This window comes from Larimichthys crocea, chromosome XIV, assembly GCF_000972845.2.
Source record: "Larimichthys crocea isolate SSNF chromosome XIV, L_crocea_2.0, whole genome shotgun sequence".
Lineage (NCBI taxonomy): Eukaryota > Metazoa > Chordata > Actinopteri > Sciaenidae > Larimichthys > Larimichthys crocea.
In genome coordinates this window covers 11,196,900-11,222,951 of record NC_040024.1, presented here as the reverse complement: position 1 = coordinate 11,222,951, position 26,052 = coordinate 11,196,900, and the positions used below count along the sequence as shown (strand labels likewise).

The window sequence follows — 26,052 nt, the reverse complement described above, 5'->3', positions numbered from 1 at the left end:
GTGTTTCTATAGAGCTGTCCTGCAGGTACTGTGCTTAAATACTTCCACTTTATGCTACTTTATACTTCTACTTCTCTGCATTTCACATCTCACGCTGCATATGTTCATTTTACAGCTTTAGACAGAGCTTTTGCAGACAAAACACTCAGTTTGTAATATAAGCTGTGCAAAAAAGAGTTTGAATTAGCTTCAGCCTCCACCGGCTACACAATCAAAACACGGCTTACATGTTAATACATCAATAAAACAGGGATTATGAGAACTTGTCATCAGAAAAGTATGAGTAAATCTTTTAATTCAGCACTTTTAGGGGCCGTGTGAAAATTATCAGGGTGGTGCCAGAGGCCGAACCTTCCTCGTAGAAAATTCGAGACACTCCCCAGAGTTATTAAAGTTTTTGTCTTTGAACACTCCTCTTAGAAATATACAACAACACTGTTTTATTAGCACACCATGCCAAAAAAAAACAGTGACAGTGTCCTGCTGGTAGGACTTGTTTTTAATTTGCATACCTTTAATATCATAATTAAACTTAACAGGTGTGTGTCACAGTTTCGTGTGGCACGAAAGTTCTTCACCATCTCTGGTGTGTTTATGTGATTTTAATTAATGATTTGATTTTAAATGATTATGAAAATAAAATTTAAAAAAAAGACTCTCCCTAAACTTTTCAACCACAATTCTGACTCCCTCAAATCATTTTCATACAGTCCCTAAACCCACACACCCACACCCCCTTTTACCTAATTAAAAAGTCATTAAAGTAGTTCTTGCGCTGTTTTACATGGTGCTTCCAGGTGCGCGTGCACAAGGTGTAGTCCTCCGTGCGCGTGCACGCGGGTGGGTTGAATGAGAAGCTGCGTGCCAGACAGGATAATCAGAGCTTTCGTCTATATTAGAGCACTACGCATCGCTTATCTCTCTGCCCCTGTTAAAAGACACGCGTGTTCACGTACGTGGAAGTGACACAAGGTGACTGATGCATTTAAATCTCGTTCCAATTAAAGTGTCCCACTTGACTGATCAGTCAAAGAGAACAATGAGGCGTGCAGAATAAAGCTTGACAAGTGGTTTGAGACTCCAAAAACGTCTCAGCGCATAACCAGCATGAGTTATGGGGAGTCCCTCCCACTTGACACTCCAAAAACCAAAAACAGCTCCAACCTCATTACGCACTCTTTTTGATAAGATAATTATATTCTGACCCTTAACAGAGCATCAGAGAGATGCAGTCTGCACCAATTCTCTTTACCTACCTGGTGATATTTGTAGATCTGTGGGCAGGTTACTGTAGAGTGGATATTCTTGGTAAGTCCCCGAAGCTGAAACACGATATATTCTCACTTCATGCGCCTTTTCTTGACGCTTCCCTCATTAAAAAAAAAAAAAAAAGGGGTTTTCCAAAAAAAAAAAAAAAGGTGTCTTGTCCTCGGGTTTTTTGGTGCGCTTGTGCGCCCTGATGCGTCCTTGTTGGCAGCGTGGAGAGGTTTGTGTGGCGCGGAGCGACTGAACTTTAAATAGCTAATCCTCTGCCTGGCGCATGTTGAGTGGACACGCCTGCTTTCTCTCACCCTCCCTCTGTTTTTCCTCCTGCCTGCTCTCCCTCCCTCCTTTCTTTCCTCCCTCCTTCCCCTCATTTGCTCTCTCTCTCTCTCACCCATCACTGCTCTCACTTCCCCCTGCATGCCCTGCTCTGTTTTGCCTGCACACATTTGTTGATACATAACACAACTTTTATTTTGTTTTTGATAATTTATCAGAATTACTGCAGCTTGGGGTGTATTTATAGCTCGCTCTTTCTTGTGCAGGGATCATGAGGGATGAAGTCATGTGTGCAAACAGATGACAGGACAAAGTTACTCACTCGTACCACGAATTAAGGCGATTTGACCTCTTAAACTATCACCAGCAAGAGTTAATCACATTTCAGCAATAGACTTGTTAGTGTTTGTTGGCGGTAAAAGTGCATTAATCACCAGTGAAGTGATCTTTTCACCTCTTTCTGATTCATTGAGGGACTTTTTTGCCTTTAGAGAGGTCAGAGGTCGCAATCAGCTGTAGGGAAGGATTCCCGCAGATAGATAGATCGATGCACGAGACACAGGAAACATTCAAATTAACCTATATAAAATAATCTGGATTTAAATTAAACGTGCGCAGAGAAATTAGACCTGTGTTAAGATCTGTACAAATAGAAAAAATAAGAAGAAATAAAGCTACAAATAGAGATTTTAAAGAAAGTATGTACAGTTAAATCAGGCTGTAGACACTGTATGACCGGAAAGTTTACCCACAAACACCGTGACCTTCATCACAATGTCATATACTCGCAGAAAAATCAGTTATATCTGAGTTTGTGTTTAAAGAAAAACATCTAATCCATCTGTTTTTAGGGGGCTTATTTCTAAATATGTGACCGTGAGGCGGTTGTGTTTGAGTGTTTGAAGAAAAGGGAGACCTCGATCTGGAGGAAATCCCTACTTATCCCGTTAGAGTGAGACAGTTTTAGTCTGAAGTGGATCAGACCTACCGAGAAGAAGACCCACCTGATGAAATACAGGTAACACACTCGCTTGGATTTCCATTTTAATGTCTTCCTCCTCATTAACAAGGCCCGGGACCCCCACGGATACAGACTCTTGTTACACGCCATGGACCTGTCACATTACGTTAACGTAAAGTCTACATCTACAGTCTACTAACTCAGTGGGTTTATGTTAGTACGCGTTTCTCTCGCTATTCCAAGGAACATTCCTTATATGCAAAAACCTACTTTGCAGCCAACCTGACTAATTCTGATCTCAGTCAACAAGCAATCACTTGTTTCCTGGCTCCTGTCCACCAAATTCTATGTAAATCTGCCTAAGTTTTAGGCTGTCATAGTGAGAGTCGCACTAAGTAACAAAGGGCGTACGCATAACCTTGGTGAATTCTGCTTACCAGGAATTCAGGTGTGGCATGAGGGTACAACAACGGGCTGAGGTTGTCTGTACGCAACCCACAATACGTGCAAGCACAAGGTTTCATGTCGAAATGCCCTAAATTGCGTCAACTCAAAACATCAACTGAAGTCGCACCCTGAGCCAGGATGTGAGGCAGCTCACGTCAAACCAAAGCATCGGTCAAGGCGTCAGGGAGCGAAACCCGGAAAATAAGTTACATTTTGAGGAAATCTTAGCTGTTCTTGGCTGATTAGATGGTTTACTGATGTTTATTAGCTGGGATTTAAGGCTTACTGCAGGCAATGGAGGGAGATTATCCTGGTGGAAATGTACCCAGATGAGTTCTCAGAGTCAGTCTGCACCATCTGGTTAGAGATGAGCCAGGAAACAGTCGTCTGTGTAACAGGAGGAACGTTTCTAAAGCTGATTCTGGACAGTGAACTGTAACAGGGACTAACCCTAACCCATGAAGAGATTAGTCATTTTTCACATTGAGTTCAATGTATTGGAAATACATTTATGGGTTGTAATCAGATCAGGTTGAACGCTCCAACAAAAGTTACTCGAAATACAATTAATGGGTCATTTATAACTGTGGCTTGTTTGGCATCTAAATTAACCAAAAAACACACAGACACTAGGATTTCTATTTCAACATGCACCATTATTATTCCACTCATAGTCTTTATTCTGCGTTTTCTCCAAAATATGTTTCAAAAATGTCGTGTTGGTCACAGTTTTTAATCACAGTTAAAGTGATAAACATGCATAACGTATCAATTCATGCATTAGTAACATTATTGCACTTCTTTTTATTCCCCTGTGCACCAGACTGCAAGTGAAATTCTGCATTATACCGGAGCTGGACCTGTTATTTGGTCTGAAAGTGATCTGTCACTGTCGGTGAAAGGTTATATATCTCCAAATGCCGCAAAGACGTACAGCACATGTGTTCTCGTGCATTACGTGCACACTGGCATGTACACATTTACACCTGTGGATGTGGGTGAAGGACGGACACACTTTGGTTTGACATTGTCAACATTGTGTGGATGATTAACAGCACAGCAGCCGGCCTGGACGGTGGCAGTTACGGTTTTGAATCAGACATAAAATCATCTAATGGCATCAATCTAATTTCAAAGTACAGACACAGTTTTCTAACTTGAATTGTCTCGTAGATTGAGGACTTTTCAATCCCCATTAAGTGAACTTTGGGAGTTATAGAAGTGTATTAAGCAACATCCCTTTTCTTTTTTGTGTGTGACAGATACCAGGTCACTGTCAGGCTTTAACAGAGAGTCAAGTGGTGCCTCTGCACTGCCACCTCTGTGCATTCAGACACTCGTTCCTCTCCTTGTAAGGTGACAAGTGTCCCTGCCAGTCTGCCAGCGGCCCAAACATGATTATTAACTTCTCGTGAGCCCACAAGGAGGCTCACATATCAGGGACTCAACCACTACTGTCTCATTGGCCTCGAGTGTCTTTGGGATATCAGACACGTTCAGCTGGTCATTGTCATAAAACTGACATCATCCCCTGTGAATTTTTGCCCCTCTGGTAATTGAATCCCTCAGTGGCGCTGCTCCACTGGCCGAGAGACAGGAATAGCAGCACTGTGAACGTGCAGCAAGGACGAAGGCAGAACAAGAGGCAGGAACGAGGCCCATTTATAGCCTACACATACTCAGTGTGACGTAAAAGACGTCCGTTAAATCATTTAGTATATGGAACTCCTAATTTTACGTCAAACAAACAAAAAAAAGCGCTATATTTGGACAAAACAATGCCAAATTAAGAACAAAATTACAACCTTTATTTCTTCAAATAAAGTGCCGCAACCTCAGAATTATACTTTTGTATGTGTTCAAGGTTTAAGGGTGCAAGAAGAGGTTCAGCATCCATGTTCCACAGCTGCTTGTCCCAGCGCCGGTCCTGGCCACATTTGCGCCCTGGGCCAGTTTAGAGTCACCAGTTAACATGCATGTCTATGAACTGTGTCCACACATAGTGACCTTCTTGCTGTAACCACCTCTGACCTCTGCACCCTGCTGCCACCCCATTACAACTATTTTAAGCTCTGCAGGTCCTCAAGCAGGTTTTTGACAATGCTGAGTGTCATTTAAAAGAACCTCCCTCAAGGCGGACTGTGTTTTTATTAGAAACGAAAGTTTGGGTCGAAGCTTTTATCCTACTAATGCATATAAACATTCATATAAAGAAATGTACCTCTGTGCAAACCCATCAAAACATAAAGTTGAACACGCCTTACGCATGATAAACACTGTGCACAAATGGTTCTGTGAGTAGCTCAGGAGGTGGAGCGCTAAACCACTAATAACAGTTCAGTCACCCTGTCCACATGTGTCAAGGTGCCCCAAATTGCTCCAGATGGTCAGGCTAGGACCTCGCATGGTAAGTCTCTACCATCGGTGTGTGACTGGGAATGGATTTTAATGAGCCGAGTTGGCAACATGAAAGTACAGTGTGCGCAAGTTTACGAGTTGTCGCCGAGAGCTGTGTACGTAGTCACGCCCAAACTCAAGAACAAAACAACAAAACAAATCATCTTGACAAGACGCTTCTGAAGTTTCTCCAGCCACAAATACTCCTCAGCCCTGAAAATATTTATAATATAAATGCATTAAAAATCATTGCAGGATCAAACCAGTCTTGTCCTCTTGTGTGAGTGTTCACACGGGCCCCCACCCCAACTCCCTGTTTTCTTGTCCCTCCCTCCTCCCTCAGACATCCAAACATTCCCACACCCAGTTTGTTGATTTTCTGCTGGCATGCTTCTGTGGATCCGGGACCGGGACTGACTGGTTGAGGTCGCTCTCAGCTGGTTGCAGCCTCTGTCACCACCCTCTCCTCAGCATACTCTCCTGTCTGCACAGTTTGTCACTTATCTCATGTGTCTTTACCATTCCTTATGTCAAGAGACACATTTATTGTCCTTGGTGATTGCAGTAATCTTTAAGTAGCCATTGTGAAGGGGGTCTAATCATGATTGTATCCTCTGTACGAATCAGCTGATAATGCAGGGTGTAGCAAATGGACAATCTGAGGGGGCAAAGGTCAGAGTGGCTTTATTTCTCAGAGGACAGCATTGAAACTGAGAAAATAAATTGGTGATTGTAATGATTGTGCCAACATTTTATGCATCTTTAGACTCATTATCCCCTCAAAACATTGCAACGGAGCCTAAATAATAAGCCTATAATAAACTCATTAAGATTAAGATTAAGAATTTACAGCCTAATATATTTATAAAGCAGTAAAACCAACTAAATCACATGAATTCCAGTAGAATCAAACCAGGATTCAACTCAATTTGGACCAAATATCATCAATATTATCATCTCTTGTTTTTTTCGTAGGGCAGATTTAAAGGTGCTTTCATCGCACATTGATTTAACCTCATCTCACGCAGAGCAAAGCTAGTTTATATGTGCATGCTGCCATTAAGCAAGCAGTGATGCACAAAAAAAGAAACTAGTGACGTTACGTCTCGGTGGTAATAACGTGTGGCCCAAGTGTAAAATATCACGTTTCAGGGTTATATGATAATACAGTGCTGTCAGCATCTTTAATCGATTGTTACCTTAGCAGAAAATTGCAATCAGTCCGTCTTCATATTATTTAGGCTTTTGTGCATGATCCTACTATAAAAGTTTTTAGTTTTCTCAACGTGGTGAGCAATTATGTCAATTTAGAGCGGAGATAAAAGTGCAATTAAAGAAAAAGAAGGCGTACGTTTAGTTGCTGACAGAGTTGTAAATAAGCTGCTGAATGTGTCTGACTGTCTACTTTGTGGCTCAGCGTGGGTCACTCATACTGTGGTTATGAGATAATTATTGGGTGGCGGTCAGTTGCTGACTTATCACTTACGTGCGTCTGAGCCGGTTTCAGCATGACTGTTGCTTTTAAATTAGCCTGCTGGTTGTTGGGTGTGCTGAGGTTTCGAGAGATTTCGACCACGATACGGACGAGAAATGTTTAAAGCACAGCCCGACTGTTGTGAGAATTTTAGCGCAGTTAAAAAGATTTCATCGACTTGCGGTGATAGTTGCGTGCTATTGTTCTGTTATGTCCAAGCCAGCCTGGTCCAAACAGGACCAGTTCTGCTTCATGTCACAGTGTTTTTCTCCTTCTGTGTTACGTCAGTCGAGCCTGAAAAAGATCAAGCGGAGAGGAGGGGCTCATTTTTTGGGAAGGGGGTACATTTCCAAATAATGGCTTCACTTCAGGGTCTAACTGAGTACACAAGAGAGAGAATACAGCAGAACTTTGCGCTCCAGTGATTGTCCTTTTATTTGCTTTATTCCTTCTTGTTCCCCTTCCCTTCATTTTTTTGAGGAATCGCTCTCTCTCTCTTTCTCTCTGTCTCTTTTAAGTCTCCCTCGGTGCATGCATGCATGTGCTTACATCAGTGTTTGTCCACCAGGACATTAAATAACACCACTCCAGAGTCTTTCAGAGACGGGGGCCACGATTTGCATGAGAAGTGACCGAGACTGGGCCCCCTTCCCGTTTTCCTCCCTTTGTCCCACCATTCTTTTATTCCAAATCCTTCTCACTTATTGCTCCTTCCTTGCTTTGTGCTGCTGTGCATTATATAAGAGAGCTGCGCTGGCCAATCAGTTAGCTGAGGCGGTCGCGGGACCTTATTTCCACAGCTATTTAAGTCGGCCTCCTTGTTGTTGTGAAAATGAACACAGGAGTTTGAGAAACAGTTGAAGCAAAGATTTGGAACCAGGGTGTTTCTGATTATTGACTCAATGAGGCCGGTGAAGAACATTCAAGTGTATTCAGCTGTTCTGACAGAGATTTGGCTTTAGCTTGGTCTCACTGCAGGGACTATATTTACCTGGGTGCAGCTCTGCAACAGGCTTTTAACTTTAAAGTTAGGTAACTATTATCACGAAGCAGCTCCCATGGCAACGAAAGATTATAAGCTTAACCCGCACCTATGCTACCAGGTCCAGACTGCGTGCCGTTTATGCAGCTGCAGTGTTCGCAGTGTCCACAGGGGGCGTTCTGACCTTTGACCTTGGTTTTCCACACACAATAATCCTGTTAGATCTGGCTGTCTGGCTGCATGGGCACAGCATGAGGTGAGCGATTGACAGAAAGTCCCGTTCTGCACGAGTTCTCCGAGTTATACAGTGACACAGATGTTGCACAGTTGTTAATGTCAGCGTGCGTGCAGAGCGGCAAAGATCAGGCGAAGACTGATCGAGAAAATGTGTTTTTAATGTTGAAAGTCGCACGGAAGTGATCGCAACTGCAAAAATCCTAAATCATAAAGACACATGGAAATAGTACGTCATCTTTAAATTCATCCACCCATGTCGTCACGTCGTCACATGCGACTGATATACACAGCGCATAAAACAAACATAAAAAATTATTTACAATTACGCTTTGATCCTTTTTTGTCCCACGTGGAGTTCAGTGAAATGACGTTTTAAATTATTTTAAAGAGGCATTCAACCAAGTATAAGTCAGTCGACAACAACACACAAACCGTCAGCTTGAATAAAATTTACACATTAATGGAGTAAGTCTTTGATATGTTACAAAACATCCATCAAAGACACAGATTCATGTTTCACAGAGAGAAATTTCTGGCAGCAAATAATAATGCAGAAACGTCTCCTGGCCCTCGTGGAGACGGGTCACAACCCGGACGATCTTCTTCACTCTGCAACGGGACAGAAGTCACATGTTAATTTAACGTTTGGGGACAGGAAGCGAGCTCTCAGATGACTGACAGGGCTGTTAATCAATGAGAGCATCGTGTTAATGTGTATACATAACTGATACAACCTGATTTCTTGACAAATATTCCAAATAGTACGATGATAAAAAAACATTTTAGATACTACAATGCTTGTAGGGTAACTACTGTGTCCTTAAGATCAACCTATGTCACTTATTAGTACGCGTACGAAATGCAAGTATGCAAGTCAAGCAAGATATTTTTAGCACTCCTCACTATACGTTCAACCATGTGCTAAACCTGAGCTTAATCTTCAACCTGCTGTTCAAAAGTACATGTACGCAATATGTTTTATTTCCACTGAACCTGAACCAGATATAATCAAAAAAAAGTAGGACGTGTTTTCAGGTAATAGGACGACTTTCGACGCGGGAAGCATCCTGAGCATTTTTATGAACATCAAAGGTTGAATTGTATTGTAATCGATTACTTCTGTTGGCTTTTTGACCTTAAATCTCTCCATGTGTCTGGATTTTTATGTGTTCGCATCTGTCAATTAATAATCAACGGACATTTCTGACAAATTATTGCCCAGAGTTAGATGAGAGAATTGGTACCACCTATTATATTTAAGGTGGGCTAGTGGCTGGTCTCTGTCCAAAAGTAACAAAATCCACCAACCAGCATCGCTAATTAACTGTTACTAATTACCCTCTTGTTGTTTAATCAATATAAAAGTGTGAAGACAACAAAATGTGGCCTTGAAATGTCTAAACTCTTCCTGTAACTGAGTGCAGATCAATGTTCCTGTTTAATGTCGCAGCTCTTACTACATTCCCAGCCGTCTATCAACTTCCTCGAAGCCGTATTATCAAAACAGGATCAAAACTACAAAACTTTTTCCCTTTCCTGTTTCCTCCATCAGTGGCAGAGCTGATAGAAATCCACAATTGCAACCAAAACAGCGCTGAAACAACACTGTAGGAAGCCTTTGTAAGGCTCACTCCCACAACCCCGAGCCCATTCGTACAGAACATTCTCCTTCCCATTGGTCCGGTTTGATAAAATTGTTTCAGATTTTATTGCTTCCTTTCTTTTATTGCCACTTCTTAATCTCTGTGTAGCTTTCACGACCTCAGAAATGCTGCGTCATTCAAAAGATTTGCATGGCACCCTCTCCTGAAGTTAGACTTTCGGGGGTTTGTTCACCTCTGTCTTTGCTGTCACGACAGTCACCGCAGATGCACCCTATGCAGCCGTTGACCACCTGGATGCCGCAAAGCACCAGCTGCATCATCCCCATGGCCAGCAGGATGAAGAACAGGACGACGTGCCACATCACTGCATTGTTAGGGTACTCGCAGACCGTCCACAGAGTCTGGTTTGTAATGTAGCTGACATTGCCTCTGCAAGAGAGAGAACAACAATAAGGACTGTCCAAGACACACAGAGTGCAGGGGGAAAGAAAAAAAGAGTGATGACTGGGTCGAAGAAAAATGTGTCAGTAAGAGGGTGAGTGGAACAAGTGAGGCGTAGAGAAGGAAAGCACATGGAAAATATAAAAGAGGAATTGTGAGAGAAAGTTCTTGATGGTTATAAAATGATCAAGAGTGGAAAGCTCAAGAAAAAAACACTTTTTTAACGTTCTTCCCGAGAGTTAGATGAGAATATTAACGCCACTCATTCGATCTTCTCATGTAACTCTCTACAAGAGAAGCCAATAGACATATTTCCCGAAATATAAGTCCTGAAAGAAAGATTGGAAACACAACTGGGAAAACTCCTAACTCTGCTGAAGGCCATGCGATATGATCAAAAGCTCCTAAATGGACCTTGTGTCATGTGAATGAATTTAAGAGAAAAGACCTAAGTCCAGTATTTTTCAGTTTGATAACACTAATAGATAGGATGCTTTCGTGTCAGAGATTAGGGATTCAAACTATTTTCCATTACCTGTCTAATGTTGATTTATATTTATCAAACCTTTTTTCCCCAACTAAATGTTTTTCTTTTGGAGCGTAGGAGGATCTGGCTAAGTTGGCACCATAATAGTCTCCAAACTAAATGATGCAAGGTTAGGTATCAGATAAACTAGCTCTAAGATATTAGTTTCCTCAGTTTAAAGTAAACATATTGGACATATTGAATGACTAAAGTCACGGTGCATGTAGAAAAACAGAAACAGAAAAAGGGGAAATTTGAGGTTTGCTGGAGGAAGGAACAATCTGAGGTTGAATATTAATATCCTAACGTGCATTGTGTAATCATACTCAGTTCCCTCCCCGGCGCCCTTTAACCTGCTGCTGCATGGACAGCCTACATATTAACAACATGCTCATATTTATGAACAATTATCCCTCCGTGGCGTGATGGGACTCTATCAGCTGATTGGGATAATATGAGCTGCCAGATCTTGTAAATTTTTATCCATAGGGCCGATTGTGTTTGAACTTGCAGCATTAGGTAGACAAAGTACAGCACAGCGACTGCTCCTCACATGAATTTGATCTGTAACTTAACACATGATGAAGTGGCAGCTTATTCTGTGTGCTGGTTCAGTCTGCCACCTGCTGGATTTTAAAAAATATTGCCTTATATTCAAGAACTGAAACTTCTCTGCAGCTTCAGACAAAGACAATTAAAGTAAATACATCACTCAGACACCGAAGTGTGTCTAAGTGATGTATTTACTTTGTGAGAAACACTCACGCGCTGTTATCTTCAAAGGGGTACGTCCATTTACCCTCCACCAGACACTTGGGTCCAATAGCCAGACCGGCTGAGGCCACACTGGTGCAGTAGATCGCTCCAACCAGTCCGAAAGCAGAAGAGAACACAGAGTTCAACATCTGAAAGAGAGCATAGCTTTATATTATTATTTGCTATCTCGAGTATGTGAACTACTGGCATGTACAAGCCCTAAAATGTGGTTTCCTCTTCCTTCTCTGAGGATTTTTATCTTATCTGTCATTGTTTTCTTGTCTTACATGGTGTCTATGGCACGCTTTGAGGATTTTATTAAGACCAGTGACTGCGCAAATATCAACCTGACATGAGGTGATTTAAAACAGACAGCCTGGCTGCAGTGGTGGAAAGATCTAATGGAAATAATCTAATTGAAGATACAAGTGGTGTCTTTATTAAATACAACAAAGTGGAAGTACAGCTGCTTTATTAATATTTTAAAGGACAAGATGACAGATGAGGTTTTTTGGCTCAAGAAATACAAGATTCATGGTCTCATGAGGTCCACTAACAAGTTTCATTCAGGGCTTTCTACCACATTTCAGGTTCTTCCTCATCAGAGATCCTCAGGGTGACTGTCGGAAGACCCTGAAATGTGGTAGAAAGGCTCTGGAATAACAAGTAAGTGGAATTTTAGTTAAGATTTTCAGGTTGGAGAAGAAACCTTCACGCTCAACGCAAACAAATACGAAAACTATATTTTATTAAATGAATATCAATGAGAAGAACTTCAAATTAACAAAATAAAACACACAAATTAAAGGCTGCTTTTCTTTGTTGATTGGCGACAACGAGTCGATTAGCAGTTTAGTTCCTGACACTTAAAGAGAAGTGAGTATTTCACACGCTGTTACGGAGATCCTTGGTTCTCTAAAAACACTTAATAATTACTTTTGGCTTTGAATAATAATTCACAGTACAGTAAATGTAATCTGATAATAACCATATATGGTGGTGTATTGCTGATTATTATTGATTTGTTCTTCCATCTTTGGTATGACAACGCCCTGCCCTCTGCCTTTTACAGCCCGTCACTATCAGCCCTGTCTCCACACTGACGCATTGATGTAAATGTCCTAAATGACTTTGCTCACCCGGCAACGGTTACCACAGCAACCTGTTCCGCAGCAACCCTTGCCCCCGGCCCTGATAGCCGAGCAGCTCGGGCACAGCATCTGAAACAGAGAATGTTTTTGTCATTAATCAAGGAAGACGTCACAAGAGATGTGTCACCTTTTAGTTTTTTTTTAAATACGAGTTTGACCAAGAATTTAAAAAGTAAGGGAAGGTGTGTGTGTGTGTGTGTTTAGGCTATGCACACACACGTCTGCCTTTACAATTTGCTTTTAAATGTGTGTTCTCTTATCTCTCAAATCAAATATTTGAGGATCCTGAATCGAGTTTTACTCTCTCATCCCAGCAGGCAATGACATCCACACAGTTACAGATGGGAAAAGGAGAGAAATCTAACTTCCTGCTCGCTGTTCCAAACTGTAATATCACAGCGATTAAGGGACTTTTACAAGACTCAAAGGTCTCTCTGATCCATTTATGAGTTTGCATGTTTGTCAAGTATTTATTGTCCTGGAAATAATCAGGTGTGTTGTGCGTGAGGAGGAACAGGAAATCAGACAGTGTCGTAATCTCTGAAATCAATAGTGTCATAAAAAGTTTCCATGAAAGTCCTCCTTAAAAAAAATATATATATAGACTTATACACATACTCTGTGTGTACTTTACTCAGTTCTAAGCAGCAATACAAGGTAAAAGAAACACACTACATTATATTACAAGTAAGTCTAGTACTGTAAATGTTATTTAAGTAAAATAAAGTAAAATTATCAGCAAAATAGACCAAAAATATCAAAAGTTAAATGACCCATGGAGGAAAATAAGGTCATATTTACAATAATGTAATAAATGAATAATACTAAAGTACAAGCACTGCAGAATTATACCGTTATATTATCTATTTGTTTCAAAGGTGTATTGTACGTTGACTCATGTTTCTCTGTAATTCAGCATGACATGTTTTTTTAACTAGAATTTAAAGTAAAGTTTTGTCAGTCTGGACTTTGATTGACAGCTTAATTCTCCTATAAACTGGGAAAGGTACAGTTGGTACCTGGGTATCAAATAATTATAGCTCACGAGAAGTGAAAGGTAAGGCCTTAGTGAAGAAGAAATCCGAATAGAAATGACTGTAAATAAACCAAAATTAGAATAATTTGACAAAATTATACCAGCAAGCAATTTGATTTTACAAGTTTACACAGAGCGGAGTTAATGACCCTTTAAAAACCCAATAAAACAAACAGTAAAACATCAAACCAGACTTATAGAAGTATACTGAATTACTCACAAAGAGGCCTCCTCCGATGAACCCCCCCATGAGCCAGACCTGGAGGGAGATCTGATCACTGTCCAGGTTCTTCCCGTCGGGGAAGAACAGCAGCAGGTTTGCGATCATGCAGATGAACGCTGAAGGCAGCAGGATCAGGCCCACCACACGGGCACATTGTCCTGTACAACACATGTTTTTTTTTTTTACCTTCTTTTTTTATTATTATTCTCCTATTTGCTGCTGCTGCCTCTGCTGCTGCCTCTCTTTCTCTTCTCTCGCTACAACTTTTCCTCCGTTTAAGTCAGAAGGAAGTTAGTGGAAAAAGTGGGCGATGCAAAAAAAAAGAAGAAGGGAGGTGTACGAGTGAGTAACTCTCCTCTCTCTCACGGTGAAAGTCAAACACAGTGACAGTTAGAGCAGGAAGGAGCGAGGGGACAAAGGCCAAGTATTGGTGTGGCTGCCTGTAATCTGATTTCAGACCCGTGTATCTTCTCATAGGTCTCAGATAAAAATGAAAATCCTCAGCGGTCTGCTCTTCTACACATACATCAAGGTGAAAACGCAGGATAATCATTAAACCTAAACAAATGTAAAAGCACAGGATGGATGGAGGTATCAGAGTGTGTGTGTGTGTGTGTGTGTGTTTGTTTAGAGGGCTCCATGTGCAGTTGGACGCCCTTTGATACCTGCTCATGATTACAACAGGCTGTTTGTTCTATTTATGGACTAATGCAAACACAAGCTCTACCTAATAAAAGCTCAGAATCTAAGTCTTTATGATATTACTTACAGAGACTCAACTGTTCCCACCGTAAGAAAACAATAACACCTTAGATATGAGGAGTATGTAAACAATCTGCCGCCAAATTAGTCCTATTAATGTCACCTCGGCTCTTATTTATCGGCTTTAATAGTGTTGTCATTCTGTGTATTTCTGATACCAACCAAACTATACTGTAACAAACGTATTAGTTATTAATTTTTGTATTTGCTTTACATCGGCACGGAGCAGCAGGACACAAGTTGCAGGTTTCTGGATATCAAAATAGCGTGTTATTTATTTATCTAAATACTTTTGTGAGCGACACAACACAGCAAACTGAAACTGAACTAACTTAATTACATGACATGAGATGTGCATATACCACAAACAAAAAGGCTCTCTTCCCATATTTACATCTGCAGCCATGTCATGTTATGTTTAGTTTACTCAACAAAGGCTGAATCATAGACAACTACCGAAGCCCCCCCAAACCACTTAGGGTCCCTGAACGTCTCAGATTCACTGTTTGGAAATGAGGTTTTGGCACGTTTGTCTGGTTCAAGCATTATATACACTGAGGATGAGGGCCTTAATGTGGTTCCTGTATGTTCTCCTCCTCTTAAAGCCCTGTCTTGTGGAGTTTGGGGAAAATGCAATGAGTCTACACTTTGCACTTCACCTCAACGAGTCCACAGACCTAAAGTTTGTGTACAAACTCTAAAATCCATTCTCAAGTTATTCATTTAGGGGATATTAGTTCTTTTAAATGCTTCTATTTTAGAGATTCAGTGAATAAAAAAAACAAAAGTTATTTTACTTTCACTTTCTTTGCATAGTTTGCATGACATGAAGTGCCATCCTACGTAATAACAAGCCCGTCCTGTTCATTGTTGACCACAGCATCAAAACATCAGCTTGTAGAAATCCCCACTTGTTCCTGTAAGTGTCTCAAACACTCAAGTCATTTGACAAAGCGCTGAGGGAGAGGAAGCTTTCTGATCTACAATGGCAGGCAAGTGTGTTCTCGATAAAACTTTAAACTATGTGATGATGATGTTTGCAACCTGTGTCAGGTGAAGTGAACTATTACTTAAAAAAATATGCTGGTCTCTCAAATATGGAGTAAAACAATAGTTTAGTTTAGTAATTTGTCACCTTTAAACAATATTGATCTGGACTGGATTTCTTTGATCTATTTGTGTGTACCTGTGCTCTGAAAGAGCCGTGCACACTTCATATATTTAATCACGGAGACTTGTGTAAAACATTAAAATTCCAATAAACGGTCAAATTTTTTAGATTTGCTAACCAAAACACGAGACTAACCAAGGTTTGGCAGAAACTGTCACCCTCACTTTCACTTCTGCATTGAGTATAAAAACAATAATAAAAACATAACAATAAGTATATATATATTTTTTACATTTCATACGACTTCTTAAACAATTCAAATCCATGGATGCTTTTAGTTATGGCCGTGGCTTCATGGCTCTGGGGATGTAAATGTCAGTTGTCTGTTCAATCACTTTGATTCTTCATTCTCGACAAAGTTGGATGAGATTTTGTGTGGACTTTCATGATCACCAGTGGATGAATCCTACTGACTTCAGTGAAACCCCAAATTAACCCGAAGCAGGACCATGAGGTTAGCTCAGAGTAAAGTATCTTGACAACTTTTGGATCGATTGTCGTGAAAGATATTCAAGCTCCCCAGGGGTTAGATCCTCTTTTCAACTTTTCCTCTAGCACGGCCATCAAAGTTTTCACTTCTGCTGTGTAATATCTTATCATCTATTTAATGGATGGCACAAATGTTTGGACAGACGATCATGATCTCCACAGACAGGATTTCCTGCATTCATGGTGCTTTATCCTAAAACAGGTTCAATAAAACATTAAAAATGTGTTCTGTCATTTATAATTTCTAGAAAAGAGGACATTATGTTATCAAGTGCATAAACTGTGAAAGAATAACCAGTCCATATGGCCACTCTTTAGCCCCATCTACAGGTCGCCCAGTGACAGTAACTATGGGTGCTGTATGGCAGTTTCAAGTAGTGCAGCCACCACCCACACTACCAAGAATATCAGGTGAGTATGACTTTGTATAGAACTTTTTTTAAATGTAAAAAGGTTATGCATGACTCAAAATATGCTTTTAATCTCACATTACCTATGTGAATCTGACTTTTTTTTTTTAAATCGCTCTAGTTGCAGCCACAGTAGTACGGGCTGTTGTGATTCTGACGCGAGCCATCTTTGGTCTGTACACTCTTTCTTTAGTATGTTTTGTCATTTAACAGACCTCAGTTTTGTAACCACACATTGCTCTGGTCACAATCTATCTACAGGTGCTGTGTATTTCAATGACTGCCCTCAGCAACCAAACATTCCCAACTACCTGTTAGGTCTGGCTTTGGTACAACTGCTCATGGTGCAACTTGTGACACTCCCATGTGAGAGCCAGCTACGGGAGCAGCCAAAGGGTTTCAAAGCCTGCCTATTGACTTTAATGTGTGTTTTTGTCTTCATATGGATCGTGGCAGGTGAGCATGAAAACATCACAGATTTTTTCTTTTAAACAGCCTGTAATCAAACAAAAACTGAATGTTTTTGTCTTGTGCACCTACAGGGGACGTGTGGATCTTCTCAGTCTATCAGCCCAACTATGATGCTACAGCAGCTGATGGTCTTTACTGCAACAAGACTTTGTACACATTCGCCTTTTGGAACGCAGTCTGGGAGACTTTTTCAGTTTTTGTCGTTTTGGGCAAATTTAGCAAAGGATTAATGCTTTATGTGAACATGACTCCTGTACCAGCAAACCAAGACTTTAATGGGAGAGTATGAGGCATGGGTTTAGGTTTTCATAAGGATGTATCTTTAAGTTTTTCCTATTTGGCTGGGAAATTCTTGTTTCCTCAAACCCAAAGTTTGTGTACAAACAAGCAACATTTACCCTCTAAAATCCAATCCAATCTTTGGTTCTTTTAAATGCTTCAGTTCTAGAGATTCAGTAAATAAAAGTTATTTTACTTTCACTTTCTTTGCATAATATTGATCTGGGCTGGATTTCTTTGATCTATTTGTATGGACTTGACTCTGAAGGAGCCGTGCACACTTCCTATATTTAATCACAGAGACTTGTGTAAAACTTAAAATTCCAATAAATGGTCAAATGTTTTGTAACATTGATATTTAATAGCTACAACATGTGGACAATCTAGACGTCCATTAAATTCTCTTTTCTTTCTTTTTCGTTTCCTCCTCATTTTCGTATTTAGGTTTCAAGATATATTTTACAATTTATACATTTCATACTACGTCTTAATTGAAACAATTCAAATCCATGGATGCTTGTAGTTACGGTCGTGGCTTCACGGCTCTGTTTGTGTCAGCTTTAAATAAAAAGTTGTAACAACATAATTTTGTCCCAACTTTGTAGTTTTTTTTTATAAATATTATAAATAAAGAATACTAGTTCACATTGTACAATAGTAACATAGCACCAGCATAGTTACATGATGGTATAATAAGGATCAAAAGGAAAAAGCAAAAATAAAACTTAGATGTGACAGACTTGTAATCGTACATATAGATAAAGTTCAGGTTATAACTGTTGTGACAGGTTATTGGTTGAAAATATCTGCATGAATATTCATTATAGATAGTGATTAACTTAAGAGACTTCAAATAATAATCAACTTCATTCAAAAATAGCCTAAATGATGGTTGATGGATCTTGACATTTACATTTATGGATGTGAAATTTCTCTAATAAAATATAGAGGTTGACAATAATACATAGTTTCTTTTCTTTGTGTTCAAAATAAGTAATAATGCTGATTTTATTTTATTCCAGCTCTGTAGTCACGGTGGACGTTTTTTTTGCCATTATGACGTCACGCAGAGGCGCATCAATTAGATTACGAGGCGGTTTTGATTTTGGTCAATGTCCACTTTTTTTTTTTTTCTCGCGAGAAAAATCTTCTGACAAAAGTCAAATCTGGTCGCAAACATCCCAAAGTGATCGATGACGCTCCCCTGCAGCAGCCAATAACGTGAGGGTAAACAATACGCGCTGTCCAGAATAGTCTTCTGCAATGACAGGCAAGTCCACCTCTCTGTGTCACACTCTGTCCAAGCCTCTGGCACTTTCCTCATTACAAACCTTTCTCCTTTAAAACATGTCTCATTACAAACGCTGTGTATCCTTGTTTTTGTTTGTTTGTTTGTTTGTTCACTCTTTGTGTGTTACCCGCAGATACAGTCAAAGAGCTGGTTTCAAAGTGCCTGCAGGCCCGGGACATGGCATACTGTCCATACAGCCGGTTCCCTGTCGGTGCTGCCATACTAACAGCAGATGGCGCTATAATTACAGGTAATAACCCAACAGGTGACTTCTCTTCTCCTTCTTCTTCTTCTTCTTCTTCATTAACTGAGAGTTGCAGCTCAGCTTTACTGTGTGCTACTTTATACTGAAATATTCTGCTTTTTTTTCACTTACTTTGCTGATTATAATATACAATTAAAAAATATGACGCGTTAAACAATCAGCACTTCATTAAATATGGTTGAAATGAGCTCCACTTAAGCCGGCTGCAACAGTAAAACTCTGCTCATATGTTAATAAGTGCTGTAATAACACTGTGATAATGGATCTTTTCCATTTTGACATGGGTGAACACACACAGGTGATATCAGTGTGACTAATTAAGGTTCCTTAATTAGTATTATTGGAAACAGTCTTTACTTCTACTTTTTCTGACATTTCGGTATCTTTACTTAATGAAATGACATAAAAAAATTATATTTCTAAAGCACAGTGTATGCTACACTTTTCTTGCTGCTGTAACAAGTAAATTTCCCCGTGGTGGGATAAATAAAGTATATCTAATCTAATATCTCTGTACATATATTCTATATAATCATAACTGTATTACATGTTGTCATCTGCAGACACAAGCCACCCAATTTTCTATGTTTTCAAAATTTAAATCTTCGTCCTTTTAACTTTCGTCACAGCACATGGTCTTATCCCTCAATTTGTACACAGTACATGCTCTTAATTATTAATATTCTGCTGTTCTTTTATCTTATCTTAGTTGAGGTGAATTATGAATTGTTGAATATATCATTTTTAGTTGAAAAAAGCTCCACCTCAACCGGCTATGGTATTATAATGTTGTTGCGTATACACACATGCATCAGTATTAATAAATAAATAATGTCAAATATAGCAATATAACACTGAGAGGTGCCGTTTTTCCTTTTCATACTTCGAGAAAACTCTAAAAAAAAAGGTTCATGTAAACAAGTCATAAAGATCAAACCTTGTGTTTTCAGGCTGTAACGTGGAAAACGCCTCGTACGGTCTGACAGTGTGTGCTGAGCGGACAGCCATCCAGAGGGCCGTGGTGGAGGGACACAGACAGTTCACCGCCATCGCTGTGACATGGTGACACACTCAGAATAACGACATTAAGAGTTACACATGGCGCATATTCCCGTGCGTTTATCTTCTCTCCCTCTATTCCATGCAGTGACATCAAAGACCGCTTCGTTGGGCCGTGTGGAGCGTGTCGGCAGGTTCTTATGGAGGTGAGACGGCGCTTTTATGACCAGCACAAACATTACGCTGTGATCAGAAAGTGATACACTGCAAACAAGCTGTAATTCTATTATTCTGTCCTGAAACACGGCTTTCTAAACAAGGTAAAACTAAGTCAAAGTGTGTTTAAAACAGGTTGAATTCATGTAGTTAGTGCAGTTAGTAAACCAGAAAACATTAACAACACCCGTATCTCCTTATTACCCATATCTGGGTATTGCAGGAGCCACTGTATTTTACAGGCACGTTAAACATTAATAATAATAACCTAATACAGTAAAAAGTTGTAGCTTCCTCATGAAGTAGAGCAGCATTGTTCGGTAAATTGATTAGAAGTTGGAGTGAATTAGAAGGTTGAATTCAGCTATTTCAATAGCAAACTTTAATTTTTTATTCTTAAAATCATGATTAAGACCACAAATCTATCAATGGCTCGTTGGCTTTAGAGCACACCTATGAGAAAATAATGTAAAATTGACAAAAAACACAAAACAAATATAACATAAGACGTGTATTCTGTATACTGCAGTCAGGGTCATAGCTATAGATCACTGAGGTCATGACCTCTGTGGTTTTTGAGGAGGTTGAACAACACGTGTGGAGTGACACAGTATTTTTAGACTCGCCATTAAACTGCGAATTTGACCTTGACCTTTTTTTTCCCCACTTTTTATTGTTTTTATACATATACAAGCAAAACAAAACTGCACAGAGTTCATACAGCTCACACCCAGTAATACATTTTACTGTATCATTGACATAACACTTTAATACATCAGTTTACATTGTTATCAATAAAATTATACATTATACACTGCTGATGTTTAAACCTATTTCATCGTGAATCTTTGTTGTACTATATGAAACCCACTCTCTCTGTCTGGGTGGGTCCATAACAAGCCATTTTCTCGTGATGGCCTACTAGCTGTGAACTTTGTTATCTTATCTTATCTTCCTTCAGCACCACATCTGTTATATTGCCCAGGTATAGAATTGTTTTCTTGGGGACTCCATACCATAATACCTCATTCAACTCTAACGACACAAAAAAATTGCAAAATTAGAATTTTAAGTATTAAAAATGTGATTTGTTTGTGACTTTGTGGGTGCTATGACTCTATGTAAACCTTACATATGTGTATCTCTCTCACCAGTTTGGATCAGACTGGACTGTATACTTAACCAAGCCGGATGGATCTTACAAACAAACCAGCCTCAGTGAACTGTTGCCTCTCGCTTTTTCCCCAGCGCACCTCACAAAGAACTGATGAAGCCTCAGCAGCATCCTTAGACACCACTGTTTAGTTCCTTTGTTACTTTTTAACTGCAATGTCTTTTTGCTCTGGCAACACTGCAAATGAGATAAACAATAAAACTCACCGCCCGCCCCAACATGTGTGAGTAATATTAGATACTTTATTGATCTCAAGGGAAATTAAAGCATCCCGTAATTTAAATTTAAATATTTAAAACATTTAGACATGTGACAGAATATAACAAAAAAACATTTAAGTAAACTGCAAGCATTTATATGCAATAAAAAAGCTACTTTTGAACTACTACTATTACTATTTATATATTATTTATTAATGATCCCATTATGCATGAACGTTTTTACGTTTTTTTCATAAACACAATAAGCTATAACTCTAAGTAACGATTATTATTATTCTTAATTGTATTCTTACTTAGTTCATTATTTTGAATAGATTCGTAGTATCATTAAGAGTAAGATGTTGGCTAGGTCGTATTACTACTCTTATGATGTTTTATGTAATGATCATTATTGTTATCATTCATGAATTATTTATCGACATAATTATCATAGTATTATTGTTATCAGAGGATCAGTGTATTTTTAGTAGTTTATCACTTGGTATTATTCCATTCGTAGTTATTATTATATATCACTAGTATCAGGAGTATTTGTTTGATTATGAGTGTATTGTATATTATCATTATGATCCATTAGTATGTATTTTATAATTCCACCTTTATGCTTCTTGTTCTATATTCCTGCTTCCTCGCTTCTTTGTATTCTTCTTCCGCGCCCTTATATATTATACATGGTGCTGCGTCCTCTCCTTCTTCTTCTTCTGCTTCTTATGCTGTTCTTATTCCCGCGCCGCATTAGTCTTCGTACCTCGCTGAGGCGTATTATTTCATTATTATAATCCTTATTATTCTGTATACCTTATCCCTATTCTCATTCTCACTCTATCTTATTCATTCCTGTGTAAATTCCTCGCCTCTTGCTACCACGATATCACGCCTTATTAAGACGCACCCTAGTTCTGAATGCTTAGACGGTTAGGTATGATTCGCGTCCTCATTACTCACTTATTAATTACGTCGTTTTATCTTGAATCGTCTGCTTGTTCGGATTAGGTTTTGTGATTATCAGATGACGTACCGGAGAGGTACTGGGAATTCTAACGATGACGTATTGGAAAGTCGATGTCACTTGACATAAAGTGGCGTGTCTCGCTCAGTTTCCGGAAACATGGAGGCAGTTTGAGCGACGTCGTAGCTCCTGAGACTTTTAGTGAGTTTCTTTCTCTAAACTTTAATCATTAAAAAAAAACACTCACACGAGACACACCACAGACCCTCTCTGTGTTTGTACCAGGCGGGTTCAGTCGGTCAGTGTTTAAAAAAGGACGTGTCGGACTTTGTTGCGTCACCGGGCTAAATGCTAACGGTGACGTTGTGATTAAACTGAGTCGCTGTAATTAAAATAATCAATTAATTTAACAAACGAGTCACCTGAAACACAGCGGGGATTTATGAAGCTCAGAGGCGAAAGATAGGATTCCATGAAGGGTAACATCAGCAAAGTGACTCGTGTTACATAAATTCATGTTTTTCTGATTGTTTCTTTGCTCTGAATGTTTCTTGATGTTTCTTTTCTCTGAATGTTTCTGTTGTCGAATTTCTCTGAATGTTTCCTGAAGTTCTGTTTTTCTGAATGTTTCTCTGAATGTTTCTGTTTTTTCTGACAGAAATTAGAGAAGAAACCAAAAGTGAGCTGTGCGAAGGGAGCCGTCTCCAAAGAGACAAGTTTGAGTATGCGTGTGTCTGATCAGGAGCAAATACCACAAGACACAGCAAGAGGGATCGCACGGCGGGAGGGTCATTTTGTAATAACCACAACCACAACAACAACAACAACAAACAATATACATTTTATTTCATAGGCGCCTTTCTGTCACCTTACAATAAATGAGAGTAGACAGCAAATCACAGAAACAAACAAAAAGAACCACAAAAGTGTCAAATTACAAGAATGCAACATTAAAAACATGTTAGAATAATAAATAAAATATTTTAAACAGGAGAGGTTTTCCTGTTACCACATTCAGAGCTACATGTTGCAGGGCTTATTAAGGCTGATGTTGATATCATAGACTTGAATATGTAAGATATTAATAATAATAATAATAATGATAGCTTTATTTATATAGACACTGTATAATAACAGCTTAAAAAAACTTGTAATAATTTACAGTCATTGCACATTTCTCCTTTCTTACTTTGCACCAAATCAACACTGCCAGTTTTCTGTATATACTTTTGTACTATATATTTTATTTACTATTGCTATTTTGATGTTTTATTATGTATGGTTTATTCTTTATATTTTTATTCTTATGTTGTCTATCGTCACTGTGTGTAATGCTGCTGCTGCACTGTAATTTTCCAGCTTGGGATGAATAAAGTCTATCTATCTATCTATCTATCTAGTATCTTTTAAAAACAGAGTTTACAGAGTGCTTTGACAGACAAACAGGATACTCAGACGAAATAGCAAACGAGAACCAAACAAAGCAAAAGATTTAAGAAGATGGTGATGGCAATAACAAAATAAATCATATATCAATAATACAACAAATAATTGAATGATAAACAATAGTAATAGATGAAAAATAAGTATAAGACACACAGAGAGACATCTATATACAACCACACCACTTTTTTAAAAATTAATTAAAAATACGCCATCACATGTGTTTTAAAAAGCGATTTAAAAGAATCTGTTGGTTCTGCGAGCCTCGTGTCCTCAGGCAGGGGCCCTGATGGCAAAAAAACCTTTTTTAGTTTCGAGCCTCGACTTTGGAACAGCCAGAAGGGCCCGACCCGAGGAGGTGTCAGCATGTCTGTGATGTAACACGCAGCCAGACACTGGCGAGCTTTAAAGGTGATCAGTAAACCAGTAGAAAATGTGAAAATGTAGTTAGTATCACTACAAATATTGTGTCACTGAGAAATACGACAGCTTTGCTGTAGTGCAGATGGATTTTATGAAATGAACAGTTTGAATAAATGTCTGTTTTCTTGTTTCTTGTCTTAGAACTTGTTCAGAAATCGTCAAAGGACGACTCCCGAGACTTCCTCTTCTACCTTGCAGTGGCCAACTACAGACTGAAAGTGAGTCGAGGCGTTCCTGTTCATGTCTTGAATACTTTGTTTTGACACACGGTAAACGTATGCAGCAGACTTAAAGAAAAGGCAATGATAAGAAGAAGAAAACAAAACAAAAACAGCACATCATGATAATATTGACCTGGTTATTGGTCATTATATATCATCTTCCTCGTCTCTTTTCTTTCAGGAATATGAGAGAGCCCTGAAGTACATCCGAACTCTCCTAAGGAACGAGCCGGGCAACAAGCAGGCCCTGGAGCTGGAGAAACTCATAGACAAGGCTTTGAAGAAAGGTCAGTCACAGTACAACAATATAATATGATCTGTTACTTTTGTTTGTAAATCCACAATCCTGACATCAGCCTGTTGTCGTCGTCTAGATGGCTTGGTCGGCATGGCGATTGTTGGGGGAATCGGCCTCGGCGTGGCCGGTTTAGCGGGCCTCATCGGGTTGGCCGTGTCAAAGGGAGCTGCTAAGTCCTAACCCGGACACGGGACGACGCGTCTTCATTTTGCTGGACTGATACACTGACCCTTTCCCCGCATAAAACAAAATAAAACATTATGAAGAAAAGCTCGAGGGATGTAACAGCTTGAAGTTTGAAGTTGAATATTTACTGCAACACATTAAAAGGGTGAATAACCTGTTTTCATATTTTAACAGGGTTGAGACTCACCATACATACGACATCACTTAGTTGTTTCACACACCATAGCATGGCACTTTCTTATTATTTGTGTAAATAAATTAGAATAATCGAGATTACAACTCAGTTTTCTTAGTTTGTATGCGCCTCAGCCTAAACTTCCTAAGTTGACATTTATATTTTGTTTAAAAAAAAGAAAAGAAAGTCTTTTATATAAGTGCAGTTGTGGGTCTGTAACTGTCTGTTCAATTATTTTTGACATAAAGAAATGCATTGTTAAGTGTTATTGGCGCAGAAGAACGTGTAGCAACGGCGTTGTTTGTTTGCGGGCGAGGTTGCGGTGACTCTGAAGTCCAGCTGCTGCTGTGGAGGCAAAGAGCAGATGATTGCATTTATCCTGGACACAAGGTTTCTTTTTATTTGTTCCTAAAACCATTTGCCATGAATTAAATGAATACCTTTTTGCCATTTCAAATGCATTTCCTTAACATATACCTGCACTGCGTTTAATGGGTTGTGTTTTCCATCTTGTTAAATAAAATGATTTTGAACTGAGAGGTTTGTGTTGTCATACGCACATGTATGCTTCTCCTGTGAGATCTTTGAGAAGTGAAGACGTCACAACAATTTCAACAGTCCTGATTGTAATTCTTCTATGAAATCAGATGGTTTTGTACATTGTAATCCGACTTTTGAACTAAAAACAGCTGGAATTAAAGACCTGCAATAAACTAATGTTAAAAAACATATTGAATAATTTCATATATTATTGTTGTGACTAATTAAATATATACTTTGGGTCTCTAATATATATTCTAATGTAAGAAACTTATCTTTGGTTAGTTGCTCC

At 39.2% G+C, this 26,052-nt stretch overlaps 3 protein-coding genes across 3 annotated transcripts; 2 read left to right on the top strand and 1 right to left on the bottom strand.

Annotated features, from left to right (window-relative positions):
- Positions 1-8,177: 8,177 nt before the first annotated feature.
- On the bottom strand, positions 8,178-14,285 carry tm4sf5 (transmembrane 4 L six family member 5). The gene is made up of 5 exons (XM_027287688.1): positions 13,775-14,285; positions 12,507-12,587; positions 11,377-11,516; positions 9,877-10,073; positions 8,178-8,649 (listed from the first exon to the last, which is right to left on the bottom strand). Exons 1-5 carry the CDS (start codon positions 13,946-13,948, stop codon positions 8,645-8,647), a joined length of 597 nt encoding a protein of 198 aa, XP_027143489.1. The 5' UTR covers positions 13,949-14,285; the 3' UTR covers positions 8,178-8,644.
- A 4,241-nt stretch (positions 14,286-18,526) lies between these two features.
- On the top strand, positions 18,527-21,620 carry zgc:103586. Its single transcript, XM_010741734.3, has 5 exons — positions 18,527-18,629; positions 18,784-18,900; positions 19,866-19,977; positions 20,063-20,120; positions 21,285-21,620. Exons 1-5 carry the CDS (start codon positions 18,623-18,625, stop codon positions 21,396-21,398), a joined length of 408 nt encoding a protein of 135 aa, XP_010740036.1. The 5' UTR covers positions 18,527-18,622; the 3' UTR covers positions 21,399-21,620.
- Positions 21,621-24,407: 2,787 nt separating this feature from the next.
- Positions 24,408-25,759, top strand: fis1 (fission, mitochondrial 1). Its single transcript, XM_019261322.2, has 3 exons — positions 24,408-24,558; positions 24,743-24,848; positions 24,936-25,759. Exons 1-3 carry the CDS (start codon positions 24,454-24,456, stop codon positions 25,037-25,039), a joined length of 315 nt encoding a protein of 104 aa, XP_019116867.1. The 5' UTR covers positions 24,408-24,453; the 3' UTR covers positions 25,040-25,759.
- Positions 25,760-26,052: the final 293 nt, after the last annotated feature.